Source organism: Botrytis fragariae (genome assembly GCF_013461495.1).
Source record: "Botrytis fragariae strain BVB16 chromosome Unknown tig00000000, whole genome shotgun sequence".
In the NCBI taxonomy this organism is placed as follows: Eukaryota; Fungi; Ascomycota; class Leotiomycetes; order Helotiales; family Sclerotiniaceae; genus Botrytis; species Botrytis fragariae.
Window position 1 is genome coordinate 1509957 of NW_023500986.1, and position 20160 is coordinate 1530116.

Sequence of the window (20160 nt, forward strand, 5' to 3'; positions counted from 1 at the left end):
CCCCGTACGAGGAAAGATAACATTTATCATCATTCGTGCTATTTGATCTCTTCGCCATATCTGTACGTCTTGTTGATCTTGGGTCTGTGTATTCCGTTTCGATGGCCGGTTTATTGGATATTTTCTGGGGCGCCGGTTTTGGAGGCGATTTTGCTTGGGGGGGGTGAGAGGGAGAGGGAGAGGAAGAGAGAGGTTGGTGATCGGAGAGAGAAGGGGGAACTTGATGGGAGTGGGAGTGGGAGGATTCTGCGTCATCTTCCTTTGTGGCAGCTGGCTGCGATGCTGGATTTGATCTACTGTGTTTGTAGGACGAGTTGGCTTTTCTACTATCTGTTTGCGGTTGTGTGTTGGGGGGGTGTGCCTGTTGTGTGTCTTTTCCAATTTCCGGTTGTGGGAAAGATGTTGAGGAGACAGTTGAGGAGGGTGTTGTTGTTGAGACGGTTTGGGTTGCAGTTTATTGAGGATCGGGTGGGGATTTTTGATATTCCGGGGTTGGAGATTGATACGGAGGTGGATGGGTTGATGGTGGTGAGGGGGGTGACGTTGCGGGTGAGTGCGATGAGTTTGGTGGTGCATGGGGTGGAGGTGGGGTTGAAGATGGTGGTAGGGGAGGGGGAGGAGGTGGAGGAAATCGAAATCGGGATTGCGTGTGAGGAGGTCGTGGTGAGGTTGGGGAGGGGGATTGAAGTGGGAGATTGCTTTGTAAGTGTGAAGGGTGGGGAGGGAGAGTCGAGTTTTAAAGATGCGGAAGATGGGACTGCACGGAAGAACAATGATGAGAAAAGAGAGAATGAGGTGTGGGAGGTGGATTCGAAAATGTTGAGAGCTGTTAAGGGGAACGAGGTGGAATTTGAGGACGGGATTGGGAATATCAACATCAATCAAAACGAGGATAGAACGGTAAAAGCTGACATGGTCGATGGACATGCACCAATAGATACAGATGTAAAAGAGGGCATCAAGGTCATCAGAACCATCACTCCAGACGACACCGAAGCAGCCAATGAACAATACATCAAAACCATCCAGATGATCCGTTCCACAAACAGCATTGAAATCTGCCGTCAAGAAATCCAGCACCTCGTGCAATCCAAGTCCGAACAAAACCCCCACAGCACCCACCCCCGCGAAACCGTCAACGAAAACAGCAACAACGATATCCGCGCAGCAATCTGTTCCCAACTGCACCACCATCCATCCATCACACACCCACCATCCCGCTCCATCAAAGTCACCACGCTCCAAACCCTAGCACCACCCCACATCCGCGCCTTTCTGCATCGACTCCCCATGCTCCTCCGGCTGCTCCTCAACCCACTCGCGCACTTCCACCCCGTGAAAATCTCCTCCCTGACAGCCACCGGATCCGGAAAATGGATCCAAGAAATCCTCTCCGCGAAACTCTTCAAAAACACCCCGATTTACACCCCCCCCTCCTCCCCCACCTCCCCCATCTTCTCATCCGCACCCTTCGCATCTCGCAAATCATCCAATCCCGACCCCACCACCGACGACGACGACGAATCCACCATCCCCAAAATCCAACAACGAATCAACGAGTGGCTCTTACCCGCCAACTTCGTGCTTCAACTGGGTTCGATCACTGCTCTTGCACAAGTCCCCTTCCTTTCCACATACGATATCCACTGTGCGCTATCCACCAGCAACATACAAGTCTATCGTACTCTCCCCTCCACCATTGCATTGAAACAAGTTGTGCGCCTCGGGGGCGCGGACGCCACATTTGCGATTCCGAGTTTTTTGCTGCCGCATCATGATCACATATTACCTGTTCAAGCCGGCTCATGTAAAACAAAAAGTAGAGGGGAAGTAAAGGGAGATGGGGAAGAAGACGAATCTACCCAAGAAAAAGGAGATGATGGAACAAAAAAGGATGAGTGCGAAGTTCGCATAGCAGCACATGCACAATTACCCATAGTGATGGATCAGGAGCTTTTAGATTGGCTGGCCAGCGTTGTGAAGGCGAGTAAGGTGGTAGAAGTGGAGAAGGAGAAACGATGGATGGATGAGGAGATCCACGGGTTTAGAGATTTGGTGGGAATTGTGAAGGGAGGAGTGAAAGATGTATGTATTTCCATTTCTGATTCTTATTTCTCATCAGCTATGCTTCCTCCCCCCCCCCATTTCCCTGCCCCTTTTTCTTCTTCTCGGTAACTAATCAAATCTCGTGATGAATGATAAGGCTCATAAAGGAATGAAGAAGACGCTTGTCAGTGCCACGGTTAACGATAGATGGATTGCCAAAATGGTAGGGAAGATGACTAAGAAATTGGAAGAGGCGAAGGGAGATATCGGCTATGCGGGTGATATCAAGGTGCCTCTGGGACCTTATAGATTAAGGGAGGAGGCGAGAGAGAGAGGAGAAGGAGATAAGATATTGCCTTGAGGTATGAAGGGAAAAGGTGAGGTTTAAGACTATCTTAGTGAAAATGCAATACAATTTGTATAGAATGCCCTCAGCTTATTACACTGGGCAGTGAAAAAAATGCAGGGGCTAAATACATGCCCAACATCCATCTAAATTCTAAAATGATGGCAGCAGCCCTCGGAGTAAGCGACCATATATAAAACTGCGCATATCGTTGCAAACAGACCTTGGGGAAATGGCCTAGATCCTCTTATTAAAAGCGCTCTTTGAACCATTCAAATCAACTCGCAATGCCAAACTTTATAGAAACCATGATCTTACAAAGCTCTTTCAAATGCAATCCCCCTTCACAAACCTTCAGCTTCTCTCCCCTCTCCTACGGCACTTGCGCACCACTGGACTAATCCCGCAATCTTATTCGAGACCGTCGACAACCTAGGAATATCATGACCACCCCCATGATTCCAAACCTTCTTCTTTCCCGCACAAAAGCTCGCCAAATTCAGACCCGCCAACCGACGGGGATCTTTCTGCCCATAAATATGTACCGTAGGGATCTGTATCTTCCATCCCTCAGGAACTTGTAATTCATATGGATTCTCCATATCTACATTTTCCACATTCAGTATTGAAGTTTTCTCGGCCTTTGTATTCCAATAATCATCTCCAGGCTTGGCCGTTTCGACCGAGTTAGCGGTCGCGAAGAGTTCTTTTACGGATTGTGTTTCCAAATCTCGTGCAAAGCTGGGAATTTCGATACCTAGGTCTTCGACGATAGGTAATGGCATGCCTCCACAGATAAAAATGGCACAGCTGAACGGTAAAGGAATATGTGGTCGTGTAACCTGATGATCTAGTAAGAAACCTGCGACGAGCGCACATCCTTGCGAAAAACACATTACACCATCGTAAGGACCATTTTTGTCAATGTGTTCCTGGAGGTAGGAGTAGGATTCGCGGATGGCGGAGGGGTCTGAGGAGTGGTAATAGGCGTAATATGGAGGGTTGAAGAAGAGGGATACACCGGCTGCGGGGGGAGATGTGTAGGGTCCGTCGAGGAATTCGAATGTATATGAGGGGGGAAGGAGACGGCGGAATGTTGCTGGGAGGTTATGCGTTAGAACATGGTTTTATATGGTGGAAATATATTGTAACATAGGAATTTGGGTGAAGATTCCTGGGGAGGAGAACATAACATACCAGATTGAATAGAAAAGATCTCAGCACTTGTGCCTTTTCCATGTAAACATAAGAATCTCATCTTGACCAAAATTTGTATATCTCGCGCAATTCAGAGAGTTCAGATAGACGACACAAAGTAATATTGAATCTAGATATCCAAAATGCAAGAAAGGAAAAGGGTGTTAGTCTTATCTTATATACAATTATCCATCATGGCAAAGCAAACAAGACCCATTGAATCTCAATAGAACACTTCGGTGCTCGGTGTCCGATTATGTAGTCACTGTAACATCACATCTTACATACTGACTGTGCTTGATGTGCTGTGCCAGCCATACCTGACGTGCTGTAGCGCGTTATCAGTAGAGGGATTCCTACCTTGGATTGTGTTGAAGAGTATGACGGATACAATCACTTTCTTCCATTCATTTGAATGTCCTCTTTTTCCCAATGGAGAATTCCACTTGTGCGATAAACACTTGAAGGACCTTTTCGGACGAGAGAAAGCTGTATGAAAGTATCAATTCGAGTATAACATATTTGGTGGTTCAATGCTATGCTCTCTCTGTATTAGAGCGTCGATAAGATTCCGGAGTTCGTCAGTGGACCTTGATAAGGGTCTGTGCTGAGCCTAAATATCAGTGGACGTCGCGTCGTAGCTCAAAACTAGTGGGGGTCAACAAAATCAACAAAACATATCTAGATCTAGACGACATCTTCACAAAGCCCCTTTGCTTCGCGTCTCTCTAGAAAGCACGGCATATCCGTATGTTCTTCCAGTGGAAAGCAATACAGTATCTCCTGATGTCCGAGAAATGTGTGGTTGAAGATTACCACTTCGAGTGGAGGGCTATTTTTAGTGATTTGGTATAGGCATCGGAGTCGCGGAGCATTGTGTTATGGCCAGCTCTTGTTGATTCAGAGAGTTTGTGTCTATGACTACCGTTGCGGCTTACGAGAAGAGCTTCTTGTACTGTGTGTTAGATTGCGATATCGTGTGGATTCTTACTTGATGGATGAATAGTTTCATTCTTGTGCTGTGACATCACTGGGTAGTGCTTTCTCATGGAGCTTTCATGACTTGGACATGGTTGTGTTGAAATTTTACATCTATTAAAACTACATATCGCTTTAGTCCGTCATCACTGAGATAACGACACTATTTTCGTATAGCTTGATCACCGGTAGTCCTGGAGGTATGTGTTTCCATGCTCTTATCCTGTGTGCTGCTCGAACAGTCAGTAAATTTCTTTTCTTGCCCCAAACTCCACAGATCAATTTATCATGTCAAATCGTGGACTACATACCTCCTGATATATATTAAGCTACAACCTTCCGGGTATCCTCATCCTGTCTATCTTGACAAGTATACACTTCAATGCCCCTTATACTTAACAAATAATATTGCTACCGTGGCTTTCAATCAAATCGGAATCTCTATACTTGCTTCCACTGCTGCTGTGGATTCAAGGTGACATGCGAACTATGAAAGGCCGTAAACCATGAATCCTCGCTTGGATAAAGCACAAACTTCCCCTGGTACACTGATTCGAGACTTGGAGGAGAATCGAGTGTGCTCCATCCTTAGTAATCACTTGTTCTAGTTTTCAGTAGTGAATGGCTACAGTCCCAATAAAATTGCCCCTTGTCCCAGTCCCAAAAGAGCTTTCCGCTGGAAAGTAATGCTCGGCACTCCGACCTTGAAATTGGCTCCCTAAGGACCAAATTTTGAATCAAATTCCTTTTGAATGTTTCGAGTCCATCGCTCCACGAGCCACTTATGAGATACATATATTGTATATTCATTTCTACATCTAATGACTTTAGATTGTCGATGAATGTTTCTAGCTCTGATAGATGAAGCGGTACTCGGGACAAATATATTGATTTGAGATTCGGCCATATACGACTGGTGAGAATTGTTCCCAAAGAAGGCACCGATGGATTTTGTTCCTCCATGTCGAAGTTCCCTAGCCCTATAGCATGGTGTGATAGATTGATGTCAATCTTTTCTAGAGCATTTGTGTTCACAATCGCAGAAAGGTATTTAACCAAACCATCTAATTCCGTGGGCGTCCACTGATCATCTTCATCTTCATCATCTTCGTCATATGTGCAATAAAATGTGAACTGTTTTAGCCGCTGTGTCGCAGCTGAAAGTTCTTGGAAGTCCTCAAATGAGGCCAAAGTTCTGTGATCGCTGGGACATTCTATTTCAATACAGATGTTTTCGAGTGACCTGCCAGCCTTGTGGATAGCACCTGGAAGCCTAAGAAGTATCTGAGCGGATGGTGAATTCCAGCTTGTATCGGTTCCTAGGTATGAATTGTTTTCATCCTCACCCCCAAAAAGTTTGGATTTAATAATATCGTCGATAAGTACATCCTCGTTTTCATAATAATCAAACAGTAATTTTGATGTTGAATAAAGTCTTGGATGAGGGTTGTAATCATAAAAGTCATCACCGCCCCTGTCGCAAAGATGAAGTGTTGTTGCCCTTGGCATTCGAGCGACCGCAGTGCCAACGCCCTCCAGAAATACACCCTCTTCTGATAGAATTTCTTGTTCTGCATGGAGATATTTATACCGCCCATAAGCTTTGCTCCAGAAGATTTGACGCAAGTTTTTATCAGTGATAATACCATCCGATCCATCAAACACAAACGGCCCATTGTGCAAGATACTTTCATTGATACTATTACCTGATCCATTTAATATATACCGCCGATATAACTCACAACTCATCCTGAACTCTTCTCCCTCGTCATCAGATACCACCCCATCTAGAGCTTCACTCAAGTACTCAGATTTATGATGACGGAAATTCTCAAAGCTATCAATAGGCATGCGGTCCAAGCAACGAGTAATGACTCTTACAGTTCTAACGCCTTTGCCGATAGTAGGATGACGAGAGATCATATCAAGGCGCGCAAGGGATTGTGCACTCAATTCAACACGCACGGTAGGAAGAAGAAAGACTGAGCTGACATTGCAAATTCTTCGGCATACGAATCGCAGGCTCTGGATCGCTTTTACGCTCTCTATAAACTCTTCATTCCGTTGACGCCGTTTGGCACGCGATTGAAGGTAAATGGTAGGAAGAGGCTCGCAGAGCTGTGGCTCTGCAAGAAAGCCTAAAATCAACCCCAGTAATTCATCTGAAAGTTTGAAAAGTCTTGGCTGTTGGACAATCCCCCGGCGCGATAATAAATCGCTAAATTTTACGATAGAAGCATCTAGTGTGCTCACAATGTTTTCTCGTAGTTCATCCAAGGACGGAAAAGAATCATCCCCAGCGCCTGCTTGCTCTCCACCACTTTCTCCAAGATCCGAACTGGCATTGAATCTTGGTTCTCCTGGCTGCGATCCAAAATCGAATGAAGTATCTCGTGAGGATTTGTGTAACGCCAATTCCAGCACGCTCTCTATAGAATTTTGCATCTCAAAATTAAAATTCATCAACGGGCGGTTGAGCAAAACAAGAGAAGATAGTCGGTCGTCGAACAATGTCTTCGTTTCGAGGCGTACTTATCAAGCTGGTGTTGTGAGATATTGACGAGTTGTATTTACGGAATGATATATTGAATAGATTTAAAAATAGGTCGAGTGGTCTATAATTGATAATCTTTCTGGTGGGGCTATCTATAAGGGAAGAAGTATAGGTGAATTGGATATGCGTTCCTCGATGTTGTCGATCAAACAGACAATAGATCACAAAAGTTATAATTAATACAATGGTATGGAAGTAATATTCTGTATCCTCTTGAATCAAGAAATGAGAGAGGTCAACCTTTCCTTAAATATGAAAAAATTACACAGGAAGCTAAGAATCGAGCTATAGAAAGTAGTCTCTCCTAGAGCGAGGAAGTGATCACTACCCACTTTAACACGTGCTCCTCCTCCTAATCCTACCCTAACCCTTAGATCGTCACTCCCCAATTCTGCAATCTGGCTTGAACATCGAAGTTTCCTTGGACCGATGCAATTTTGAACATTCAAATACATTACCCAAAGATTTTCGCTTTCCATCCAAATTCTGTTTACCGATTGTCTCAATTCACTCTTTTCTCTAACTTCAACTCCTATTTTGGGGATACCCACTCGATGCGCCAGCCGACGACATCTCTCTCAGATTCACAAAGAGCGATTTTGTTTCAATGGCTCCCTCAGTATTCAAAATCCATGCAATGACAGGACTTGAGGAAGTTGGCTCGCGACTAAGAGCAAATGGCTCCTCATTGGAGAATTCGTTCTAAACAAAATGGATTATTCGACACGCATTAACGGAATGCGTCACGACGAATAGCAAATGACTCCTCACTGAAAGTTTCCTTGTGAACAAAACAATTTGATTTGCCCTTGAGTACTCTGATTTTTTCTCCTTCCCTACCTTCTTGACAAGCTCTCTCAACATGTACAGAAACCTAACAATAGAAATCCTCATACCCTTTCCAACACAATAGCCTTTGATCCTCACGTACAAACTCAGTGTTCATCACGTCGATATCCTCTAGCAAGAGCTCAATAGACATAAACCTCAACCGCTTCGAGGGTGACTGCCTACATAACGCGGTACTCCCAGACCCCGCTGAAGCCATCATCGCCACTCGCTTCAATCACGGTCTCGATCCAGACTTGCCCATCTTACCCCTATGCATGCACTCCAAAGACAGGGATGTGGCCAAGACGCCAACTGAACTCAGTAGATATGACACCAACAAGAGTTCCAGCTTTCATTCCGAGGAACGAGAATGGAATAAAGATGGGGAGGTTAGTTGGGCGGTACTCTCTACTTGGTGCTCAGCATGCAACAAAGAGTACGGGGAAGAGTTAGATAAGGGTGCTTCGCGCATATTGTACATCACGGCTATGCTGCGTCAACACTGGATAATGGCAGGAGAAGAGAACAGAACCCCGCGGGGAAGAGCGGAAGCAATGGAAGTAATCAGACAAGCCAGAACGAGATTTGACGGCCAATACTACGATGAATTGCGAATTTACAATATTGCCGAAAACGAGTTTTCACACATAAACAAATTGGAGAGAGCGCTAGGCGAACACATGACGAAGAACAAGGAGACCATGGTGAGACAAGAGGATAGATTTGGAGCATTTATATCGGAACAACAATCGAAAATCGATTCTGGCCAAGCTTACGAGTCGGCCTACGCCTTAAATAGAGATCCGGAAAACCACCCGGCGTACGGCCCAGCTAACTACCAGGCTTCCAACCCCCCTTCGACGCCAACCTCCGTATCCGCAGACAAATGCCCCTCAACATACCTCGGAGAACGGCGTTCACAGCCCAGCAGCCTTCACAGTAGTCATAATTCTCACAAATCCGCGCTCAAAGAGGGACAGTCCAAAGACGCTCGCAGCAATGATAGTGGAAAAGCTCACAGTCAACCCATGCGTGCCCAAAGCGCATTCGAAATACCTCGCAGCCACAGCAGTATAAGAGCTCGCCGTCGATTCGACTCTGACCTCGAGCATCGCAGAGCATCTTGCACCAAGAGTAGCGTACGATCTTTTAGTCTATCCAACTTCTAACCCCTATCAACCTATAACATAGGCTCAGGTCCACTCCTAAGCATTTAGATCATAAGGTAAGAGTGCGGAGTAACTTTGGTTAATATCGGGATTCTGTGTTTTGTTTATGCCTGACTTTTTAAATTTTCTTAAGCATGCTCTTGTTTTGCGAGATGGATCAAACGGATGGAAATCCGAAGGTAGTTGATATGCGATGTGATGCATGTCTTTTACATCATGATGGACTGTGGAAACCCAATTTCATGTGCACACTTGCCATACAATCCAAGCGTGATTTAAAGAAAGATTAAACTTGCTCTTATCTCCTTCCTACGTAGAGTTAGCATGAAGATTACAACATTAACGCCTTCGGTGGAACTTACAATAAGAAATGCGATCCTATTATCACTGCCAATACCAGGCCCAAAACCCCAGATTCCAAACTTATTCCATCGGAAGTTGTTACAGTTGAGGGTGCGGAGCCTAAGCTCGAGCTGCTTGTCGAAGTCCCTGTCGAAGTTGACGTTGCGTTATCCATACTCATGCTAAAAACGGGTGTTGTAGGACAATTCGCATCGTATAACGATGGGTTTGCAGCGTTTGTGCCAGTCTGATTATTGTATGCCAATCTAATGAGCGTATCCTCTGCAGCGTCGTATTTTGGCCATCCGTAGGTAGTCAAGCCATTTTCAGGATTCTTGGCGAACGCAGCCCATGCGCCACGCATGTATTTTCCGATTGCTATCTGTTCGGTTGTCTCAGGTGGGTTGGCAAGGTTTGTATCAAAAAGAAGGGGGATTTCGGCGGCATGCCATGCACCAGCATTAGGAACAATCATCGTATTGGGAAAGGAGCCAAAGTAGCGATAACGCCAGGTGTTGACATTGGCTTGAGTTGAGTAATTTGCGCGATAACCACTTGGGCAAGTGAACCCAATTAGATTGATAACTTGCGCAGCTGCATCGGAAGTACTGACTCCTTGAAGCGCATTTGCGGTGACGAATAGAACGGCTTCATCATCATTGCTTCCAATCAATAGGGGCTTACTTGTGAAGTTGCCGGCTAAGGAGCGTTCAGTGTAGTTGGAGAATACGACAATCTCGTCGACGGTAGGCAAAAAGCTTCCTAATATACCAAAAGATCCAGGGGAATCGGTGGTGACCGATATCCCGCTGAGTATTTCCGTTGTGTTTTTCGTACGCATACAACTAGTAACGTTACTAGCGGATGCGCCGCCACATCCCAAAGCTTCGCTCACATTATACCAGGCTGTGGCGACATATTCAGCTGTACTTGGCATACCCCAACTCTGTGCTGTGCCAGACTCTTGGATGAAACCAGCAACAATGGGGTCTTGCACCCAAGCATAGTTGTAGAGATCGACCGATGCTGAACCGGCACTTTGTCCAAACAGAGTTATACGGGATGCATCGCCACCAAAATTCTCAATGTTATCACGAACCCACTCGACGGCCAATCTCTGATCTAGGAGTCCGACATTGGCAGGACTATCGGGGCTTCCAGAAAACCCAAAAATATTTAGTCGGTAACTAATTCACAATCAGTATAATTCAAGAGCCCAAGAAGCTTAGGACTTACTTGAAGGTTACCACAATTACGTCTTCTTGTTCCACAATGTATTGTCCGATGTATGCGGGGGTGGCAGAAGCTCCACTACTGAACGCGCCTCCATAAATCCACATTAATACGGCCTTCTTCGAATCGCCGGTTTGTGGTTTCGTCCACACGTTCAAGGTCAAGCAATCCTCGCTTTGTGCGGTCAAGCCTCCAAGTAGACTCAATATTCCCAATCCTGTTGAAGTAACATCTGATTGTGCGATGACGGTAGCATTGTAAGTGGTAGTTTGTGCGGGACATGTGTAGCCCTATCTTTGTATTAGCAATTGCCGAATGTCTTCAGGTGGTTTTACTTACAAAGTTAGTACCATTGATAGTCGTAGTACCATTGTATGCAACTGGTGCAGCAAATCTCAAGTCCCCGACAGGTGGTTTGGCAAATGGAATACCTAGGTACTCGGAAACTTGCGAGTTGTTTAGACTAGGATGCCCATCGACTGGTCCACTGCTTGTCTGAACAGTTTGTCCGACGGTCCAATTCGATTGACGGCTCTCCAAAAGAGCGGAAGCATTTGCAGACACTGCAATGGCAGAGATCGACAATATTGAGAGCTTCATATTGAAAGCCAGAAGGAAAGAAAGAAGGGGTGAGAGATGTTGATACAAACGGAGAGGGATGAGAGGAGAGAACAATAGACGGATCACAAGTCAGGAAAAGGAAAGGCCATCTTATAAGAGAATGAGCACGACAGTAAGGATGATGTTTACCTGTATTTAGAATTTGACTACTGTCTACATTTTAGAGGGACGTCAGAGACTACCCAAATCTAGGCAGAGGAACCATCATGTTCGGCATCTACGAGTAATGGCGGTATTATGGTGCATCGTGTTGCAGCTTCCAAGTTCCCATGTGTGCTATTGCCGAGACTACCTATCATAGTGGCTGGGCGTGCAGTAGTCTTATCTGCATGACTGGTCTAAGTAAAATGAATGGCATATTTCGTTCTTTGGTCCAGATGGATGGTATTGGATGTGATTGGATGAAGTGCTCCAACGCTAGTCACGTGTCCCGCTTGCACATCAGACACCTGTGACCTTGGTTACTTTTTCTAAGTGCGCGTGCGGGTGTCAGAAACCTTGATTGCTTCTCGATGTCTTTTGTACTGCCGTCGCTGCCAATCTTTGTGTAACCCGCCAATGGATTTCGAAGCATGCCGTCATTATTTTTAAAAATACCCATCTATTGGGTTTCTATCGATTTTACTTTACAGGAGTAGAGAATAAATGCGATCTCGTGTTTTACCCAACACCCGTGCGCCAAGAAAATCAAGTCCGTCCCAGTCTAGCAACAACTGTAATCCATTTTCCAGCGCTCGGGCGAATGCTTCCAAGTTGTTCTCTCGTTTGTTCTCGTTACTTGCTTTTATCCCTCTTGTATACGAGTGTTATCTGAGCACCGAGCTATTCGTGGGTTAAAACTAGACCCCATCATCTACTAGTACACGGAAGGAAGGAGCTGGCCTCCAACAATGAGATCTTAAATTCAATCTCGATTGCGGAGGTAGCTCTCCTTCCAAAGTTTCAGTGGTTGTTGGTTGACGTCTACAAGTTTTGATTGCCCTAAGATAACGATATTCCGAGCAATAGTCAACTGGCATTCCGTACCGGTAAGTTGGTTATTGACGTTAATTAGGATCTTATTTGCCATCTCGCAAAGCAAATGCTTAATTGCCCAAAGACATGAGAATGATATAAAGAACAACTTCTATGTTGCAACAGACTGATTTATCTTTACTTGCCACATATTGTATAACAAAACGCTTCAATGGTTCCGGTCGCAAAAGAAAGAGAGAAAAAGAAAATAGAGTCCATAATCCCGGGGGTTCCTTGATCAATATATAATCCATCATTTCGGCAACATGTGAAGATCCAACCTCCCGTAACACAAGATCCGCGTAGTAACTTGGTCCGACATAATTCTCAAGCGACAAATTTCAACTCTCATACTCGCTGTCAGCATTACTATTGAGTCTTCTCACACCGCAAGTTACAGCCCCAATAGCCACCATCAAAGAACTGGGATTCACGCATTCACTTCCATTCCTGGTTAAATAATTCACGGGAGAGTCATTCTGTAAATTCTTGAACCCAGTCATTCTATTCTTCAGCTCATTGCGATGTTCGCCAAAAAGCTCGGTTCCCCTTCACCCGTACCTATCCCATACATTTGACATGTAGCGTCCTACAGAATCCACCAAAATACCCAGTCAATATCCCAAACATCAGAAATCTTTTGATACCATCACCCTCGCACACACTGTAAACTTCAATACTCGCCCTAGACTGATCACCGTCCTTCTTGACCTATTTGACCTGACTCCTAGATTCCCAGCTCTCAGCTTATATTCCCTCCCACGTATATCCAACTCCCATCACTACATCCCCAATACCAACTTCGCCCCATGATCCATCCCTATTCCAAATCTCTCAACTTGCATACCACCTGTTCACATCCGTCCCCCATCACTACATTTCTCATCATTCCATCTCTCGTCACTACAATACCAATACCAACACCAACCCTCAAACCCCGTCACTTCAAACTCACCACTCCAACTTCATCCCATTATCTATTTACATTCCCAATCTCCCTGGGCGAAGAACTCCCTATTCCAAACTTCCATCCGGTATACAAAAGCCACCCCAGAACTTCCTCTAGCGAGAAAATACCACTAACACACAACCGAGCCAACAGACTCATTAAGTTACAAACCTCGAATACCCGTGTTCCAGCCAAAACACGAAGTCTCCCCTGTCGCGAGGGAGATTCAATCCACATATCCACATATCCTTTTGAAAAGACTCGAACCATACTTCTATACTCACATCTGGCGATGCATTGCGTAAAGTCAAATCAAACATCCATTCATCCTCGAGGACGGTGAAGAAAACGAAGATGATACCACAACTACACCGCATTTACTCTCACAGCACTGTAAAAAATAATTCACAAGCCATCTTGATTTTTCCTTGATTCTTTCTGTACAGCAATCCCCAACCAGAAATTACCATGCCTAAATTTCGAGATCTCTTCTCTCTCCATTCTTCCTATTCCCTCCACTCTCTGAATTACACCCCACCATACGCTTCACTCACCCAGAAACCCTCTACTCAGGTTCCTCCCCCTTTCCCCACTAACAGCATCCAATCTCACAGCTACCAACACACATTCCCACTCCGCCTTCCCATTGACCAAAGCCTGTCCCCCCATTCCCACTCCCATCCTCGCTCCTTGCACACCACCCCCATGATTCTGAACCCTCAGCCTCCACTGCCCCGATTTCACAATCCAGCTTTTATCTTTGATTAATCCAGGGCCTACATCTATATTTGCCGCAAGCGCAATCCCATCTCCTATTCTCCTCTTTTTGCTACTTCCTTGACCACCAATACTAGAATTCTCGTCTGTAGCTCCATTCAAATCAACCACCTTCCCATCACACACCACCCCACAGTCTTCTCCAACAACTACCCTAACCATCTCCTCACTCAATCCACTCTTGCCCGGACTAGCTGGCTCGCTGCTCGCGCCACCATTTTTCATCAATAATCCCAAGGGTTGCTTGACTGGCAAATTGAGTTTCGTAGCCACAACCTCCAACAATCTACCCATCCGTATTTTCGTTTCTCCGAAAAACTCCAAGCGCATAGTATCCCAGTGAAGCAGTGTAGCCGAATCGCCTATCTCGAGAATAAGATCGGAGGGCGATGAATCAGCAAAGGGGCGTTGATAGTGTACGTAACCTACAGATGATGTTGGGGGTGGGTTTGGAGAGGTGAGAGGCTCGGGAGAGGGTGCGGTAGATGGGGAGATATTTGTTAGGATAGAGAGGCCAGATTGTCTGATATCCGCGAGTCGAATTGTGATTTCTGATTTTTTGCGTAGTAGATTATAAGAAATAGAATGAGGAATCAATTTTTGTTCAAGACCTTTAAGATGGAAATATCGACAATCTCGTAAGAGTTCAGCGCGATGTTCTGGACTGCGGATTTCAAGTGGGTAACCACGGAGAAGATGAAGAATTTCGGAAAATGTCTTTGAAGAGCGGTTGGGTACTGATGGGGGGAGGATAGATGGTGGTCGAAGAAGACCTTCCCTACTTAGGCCGGGAAATACCTCAGTAGGGGAGCTAAAGAAGATGGTAAAACTCAGGGAGAAGTAGTTTGGACTGTTTCCAGGATCAGAGAATAGCTCGCGAGGAATCTGGAATTCTCGATCTCCAACTGTTATGAAGATATTTTCTTCATATAGCTGAGAGATCAGCCTTGGTACTGTCTGCTGTTAACACAGATCACCAAGTAATGGAAAGGGAAAGACAAACATGAATAGAATTGAGCATCGGCAAATAACTTAACAAAGTGACTTGCATCCCTTGGTGCGACATGATATCCTTGCAAATGAAGTGATATATCCCTAAACGTGATAGGATCTCGGTCGATGTAAAGGGTCCTGATAGCTGTATTTGGATCTTCTCCTTTCTCTTCCGCTTGCCTCAATTGACATTGAAAATATTGGGAAAAGTATGAGGGTGCTCTAGGTTTCTTAGCTGGTGCACTCAATTTGAAATTTTCTGTCCTTCCAGAATCTTATTTTCGACAAGGAAATGCGAAGAAGGAAGAATACATACCATCAGAACTCAGACTAGCACCACTCAACCGAAAAAGTTCCGTCCCGATTTGAATTGGGAAAACCTTTTCATGAGGCAAATAATTCGGAATATCCGTATTCCAATTTCTTGCCTCTGGATTCCTCAGTATTCCAGGGGGGTCTGCCATTCTCGAGGCGCCCGATGGACCTGAAGCACCGGGCGGTGTGCCTCTCGCAAGATTCGTCTCTCCAACGCCATTGCTTTGCGCCATCGTGGCTCTCTGGTCCATACTTTCAATCCAGATATCCCAGCACTTGCTATATCAGTTCTCTAAGCCTACTATTCTGCGAGACACACCTGCACCGCGTTTCCACGCAAAGACAATCGCACGAAAGTCACACGTGATCAGAATGCCGGAAAAGAGATTCCTCGGGCCAAGATAATCCGTGAAAATAATCGGTAGATGCACGACAGACGCGTAATATCAATTAATGAAGCATGATTTATCTCTGAATTACAATGACAGAGCTTCCCGTTTTGGAAAGCGAATATGTTCGGTGTATTGATCCTGCCCGGTGGCTTGAGACAATGGAATGGAAGCTCGACTCGGAGATAAAACTAATAAGCTAACCTAAACTGGAAAATACCCGATGACATATCACATGACTCATAAATGGCGTATGATTGTCTCATCATCTTTCAAGGTTTCACTACATCATGGAATGAGATCTAGGAGCATTTAAGGCGGCATTTCCGACGATCAACTTGTCAATTCTAGATGTTATGTCTCAATGTGCAAAGACTTCCAAGGCTGAGTGTTTAAATGACTGCATAAAATTGCTTGAATTGCCCATTCCATTCATAAATTCTCCTCACCAGTCAGTCTATGGTTCTATTCTGACACGCCCTTATCCACCTTAAGAAATTGTGGAAGCTAATATAGCATCCACATTATCTAACAAATGTATCATACAAATTCGTTATCATTTTGCCAATCCATACATCAATTACGAGCAAAAATATTCGGGTATAGTATGTTTGACTCCCGACCCTGTAATAAAAAGAAATCTAGTCCCATCCAGTCTGTATTCTGCTAAATCTTCCTCTACCTCTACTCTTCTTCATCTTCAACATTCGGTCGACTACCACCTGCAGTTCCAGTTCTCGCTTGGCTTGCTGGTGCGCTACCGACTAAAGTTCGACCAGGAGCAGCTTGTGATGTGTTGCTAGCAGTCGAGTTGGAAGCTACACCGGCAGACTGTTGTCCTGCTGAGTATGATGGGTATAGTGATGTCGACGATGGTATACCAGCCCCATCGGGTCCAATTTGACTTCTATTCGAAGCAACGGATGCGTTACGTCCGAGTTGACCAGATGGATTTGCAGGGAACGGTGCATATTTTTGATAACCACTTCCACTACCATATGAAGAGTTGTACTCAGTGGAACCTGAAGCACCTTCATTCATGAAAGAATTTCCATAAGTTCCTGATCCTGAAGGCTCGTCTATTGTAACGCTAAAACCAGGAGATGACTGGAATGCATTTGGTGGTAGATGCTCTCCAGGCTTTCGTCTACCTCGGGTGCTTGCTCTCTTCATCAGAGATGTCCTTGAATTGCCATATTGGTGGTCGAAATTGTTGTCTCCCAATGTCGATATATCATCGTTGTCGTTGTAACTGTTACTATGCGCAAAGTCCAAACCAGGGCGCCTTGCATTCAAATGTTCCGCGGCCTCTTCCTCTGTATCTATTGGACCAAGATCTGGATTTGTATTTTTGAGAGATTTTGTAGGTATGAGGCGCTTTGAGTCTTTAGTGGTTGATGATTTATCCCGTGCTTCGGCCGCCCATTCATCTGTAACAGCGACAGAATAGTTGGGATTGGCAGGTCCACCGAGAGCATCTCCACCACCTCCAGGAGCGTTGATTGGAACCTTGCGCAAGGCCAAAACAAGAGCACACATGAATTTGGAGCGACGAGCAGCGCGGACTGTTTCGTTGTGCCAATTAGATTTATGTCTGATTTCGACCTTGAGTTGAAGCTTATCCATGTTTCCAATGCCCACAGCCTCCAATACAATGTCTGATTGAAAGTCACGAGCATTGTCTGGATGACGAACGAAATTTTCCATTTCCGTGCGTAGGAGTTCAATATCCTCGAGGGTAGTATCAAAGGAGATGTACATGTCGAGTTGTTCTTTCATTGCCTTGCTACGAGTGATGTTCTCGACCCAAAGGTTGTTTAGTACAATGTTAGGTACCTGTACCATCTTCATGTTGTCGATGCGTTTGAAAATGGTGAAAAGTAAGGAGATTTGTTCCACAACAAGGTATTCGGAACTAATATCGACGCGATCACCAACATCGTATGGATGTTTAACGAAAAGGAAGATGCAAGAACCAAGGAACTCCTGAGTAGTTGCAGCGAAAACGAAAGATAGAGACAAGAGAGTCGTGCCGGCAGTTGTCAATGTGGTGAGGAAACCAGTATCTTGGAAAGCAACTATTCAAATGATTAGAGTGTGACCCTGCGGTTGAAAATTTGAGTTTGAAACTTACTGTAGGCGAAAATGACAATAATGAGAACGATAATGAGCAAGACCTGATCAAGAACACCAATGGCCTGTCCAACGTCTCTCATGCTGTTTGCAATTGATTTTCGGTCGCGGCCAATATCCACTACTTTCATGATCATTTCATCAAGAGAGATATCGCCATTTCCATCGTTATCCAAAGCTTCGAAAATTTCCTCGGCTTCCATCTTGCGACCAGCGCCAAGGACCTCCTCAAGATCGTCTGCAGACAAAGAGTCCTTCCCTTCAACGACGAAAGACATCCATAAACGTCTCGCCAATGCCTCGGAGGATTTGGTCTTCTCAAGTGCTTCGATAACGACGGAGTGAGCAGAATTGGGGTTGAAAACTTGCTTTCCAGTAATTTCAGATGCAATATTTCCAAAGACTGAGGTAACTTTGTCACCAAAACGGCCAATATCTCCGATAAGCTTCATTGGCGTATTTGAACCGGATCTGTTATGTCCCAATAGTCTTCTGTTCGTCTTTTGAAGGACGGCTTCGATACTATCGCTGATAATGTAGTCTTCTTCTGCAAATTCGGGGCAGTACATTGGAAACAGGGTTCGGGATGCTTCGTAGAGGAGACCAAGCAAGTGGATAAGGTGCTTTGATTCTTTGATACGTCCATCGAAAGAACGTCGGTGATAATTGACACTGATCAGTTGGACGATGAGTTTCTCTACCAAGAGTAAGATTGTGGAAATCAAAGTCGGTATTAGAACACGCTTCATCGTATTAACCCATGGATCCATGGTGCCATCATAGTCTTTGCCATTTTTGTGCAGCTTATTCAATTCTTTAGTCGTCAAGGCCGTGAAGGTGACTAAGCTGGTAATAGCCCATCCAACCAAGGATAATGGAATTTCCAAAGCTCTCAGGATAGTTGCGTACTTTCGAACGCCAGTGCTGACAACTCCGCACAAAAACATGAAGATGTATGGTATGGCTTTAGAGCATAGCTTCGAAACCCAAATACTAAGCCAGATAATCTCAATCCAAGTGAAGAACAAGTATAATTTCATTTTTCCAATAGTTGCCGTTGGGTACAAGACAGCGAAAACAACGATTGGTGCGGCGAGTATTATGCCAATTGGCACAACGTAGAACATGTAACGAGTGACCACCGAGAAATTGATGATTGTGTTGTAAAATCTGCCCAAGCCATTGACAGAAACCTCCTCTCCGTTTGTTCCTCTTCTCGAGGGATGGACTTTCCTTCTGCCGGCAAATCCTTTTCTAAACATTCCTTGCTTCTCATCTTCTTTGCCAGAATCATTTTCCGAGCTTCCTGCCAGTATTCCTTCTCCAGGCTTTCGTGCTCCTGTGGAAGAGGCATTAGTTCTCACTTGTGTGAGGGGGATGTTTTCGGTCATATCGCCGCCGTCTATGGGCTGAAAGCCACGCCGCGAGAAATCTGTTGGTGATCGAGGGGAACGAAGTGACATTTAATCGAAAAGTAGGGGTTTCGTGTGGAGAAAGCAAGTATAAAATCGCAGATCTTTCTGGAGATCTGAGATTGAATCAGTGGCGGGGGGGGGGGGGGGGAGATAAGATTCCTTATGGAATGTTGCTCGTCTCAAATGTAAAACTAAATTAGAAATAAAAATAATAATTTGCACAAAGTGTGTAAGTGGTGAATCTCAAGAGAGAATCTTAGCAGATTTCAATCAATTGATAGTCTGCGAAACGAATGTATGAAATCAATTGATTCAATGGATGGCCGTCATTCGTGTTATAACTCGCGTCGAGCGTGTTCGAGGGGTTTTGATCAACAATCGGAAGAATAATCAGTTGGATAGATAGTATTGTGCTAGTTCCAACAGAAGAATTGGAACCAACTCTTTCCAATAATGAAATGAAGGAAACAAAGTCCAAAGGGTAGAAAGGAAGAAAGAATGACGGTTGAATTGAATCTATTAAAAGAATTGAAAGAATAATCTTCGTAATAGAAATTCGATTCGTGTGTATCGATTTTTTCTCTTCTATTCCGTTTCTTGAGGTGATGAAAGATCTAAGAGCAGAAACGGGACATACGAGGTAAAGATTGACAAGAAGAGAGGAGACCGAAAGAGACCTTGTGGAGAAAGCTGAAGATGTAAATCTCGTCCCTTGAGCAGAAGAAAAATGGAGCCAAAGTCGAAAAGGTCGAAAGGGACGAAAGGGACGACAAGAGTCGATAAGTTATTATAAGTTTAATTCTCTCCACCTAGCTACGTGCCTACATAGCTAGGTAGCTAGGACCTAGATGCCATCTA

At 44.9% G+C, this 20160-nt stretch overlaps 7 protein-coding genes across 7 annotated transcripts; 2 read left to right on the top strand and 5 right to left on the bottom strand.

The window, feature by feature from the left end:
- Window positions 1-399: 399 nt before the first annotated feature.
- Window positions 400-2407, top strand: Bfra_006686 (uncharacterized protein; the record flags this gene model as incomplete). Its single annotated transcript, XM_037337056.1, has 2 exons — window positions 400-2085; window positions 2204-2407. 2 exons carry the CDS (start codon window positions 400-402, stop codon window positions 2405-2407), a joined length of 1890 nt encoding a protein of 629 aa, XP_037198422.1.
- A 329-nt stretch (window positions 2408-2736) lies between these two features.
- Bfra_006687 (putative ef-hand calcium-binding domain protein) lies at window positions 2737-3650 on the bottom strand (the record flags this gene model as incomplete). Its single annotated transcript, XM_037337057.1, has 2 exons — window positions 2737-3491; window positions 3590-3650. The coding sequence occupies 2 exons, from the start codon at window positions 3648-3650 to the stop codon at window positions 2737-2739; spliced, it is 816 nt and encodes a 271-aa protein (XP_037198423.1).
- Window positions 3651-5155: 1505 nt separating this feature from the next.
- On the bottom strand, window positions 5156-7012 carry Bfra_006688 (uncharacterized protein; the record flags this gene model as incomplete). The annotated part of the gene is made up of 1 exon (XM_037337058.1): window positions 5156-7012. One exon carries the CDS (start codon window positions 7010-7012, stop codon window positions 5156-5158), a length of 1857 nt encoding a protein of 618 aa, XP_037198424.1.
- Window positions 7013-8227: 1215 nt separating this feature from the next.
- Bfra_006689 (uncharacterized protein) lies at window positions 8228-9121 on the top strand (the record flags this gene model as incomplete). Its single annotated transcript, XM_037337059.1, has 1 exon — window positions 8228-9121. The coding sequence occupies one exon, from the start codon at window positions 8228-8230 to the stop codon at window positions 9119-9121; it is 894 nt and encodes a 297-aa protein (XP_037198425.1).
- A 275-nt stretch (window positions 9122-9396) lies between these two features.
- On the bottom strand, window positions 9397-11296 carry Bfra_006690 (putative carboxylesterase protein; the record flags this gene model as incomplete). Its single annotated transcript, XM_037337060.1, has 4 exons — window positions 9397-9430; window positions 9484-10650; window positions 10700-10986; window positions 11036-11296. 4 exons carry the CDS (start codon window positions 11294-11296, stop codon window positions 9397-9399), a joined length of 1749 nt encoding a protein of 582 aa, XP_037198426.1.
- A 2530-nt stretch (window positions 11297-13826) lies between these two features.
- Bfra_006691 (putative btb poz domain-containing protein) lies at window positions 13827-15598 on the bottom strand (the record flags this gene model as incomplete). The annotated part of the gene is made up of 3 exons (XM_037337061.1): window positions 13827-15010; window positions 15061-15309; window positions 15367-15598. 3 exons carry the CDS (start codon window positions 15596-15598, stop codon window positions 13827-13829), a joined length of 1665 nt encoding a protein of 554 aa, XP_037198427.1.
- An 840-nt stretch (window positions 15599-16438) lies between these two features.
- Bfra_006692 (putative serine threonine protein kinase protein) lies at window positions 16439-19350 on the bottom strand (the record flags this gene model as incomplete). The annotated part of the gene is made up of 2 exons (XM_037337062.1): window positions 16439-17832; window positions 17889-19350. The coding sequence occupies 2 exons, from the start codon at window positions 19348-19350 to the stop codon at window positions 16439-16441; spliced, it is 2856 nt and encodes a 951-aa protein (XP_037198428.1).
- Window positions 19351-20160: the final 810 nt, after the last annotated feature.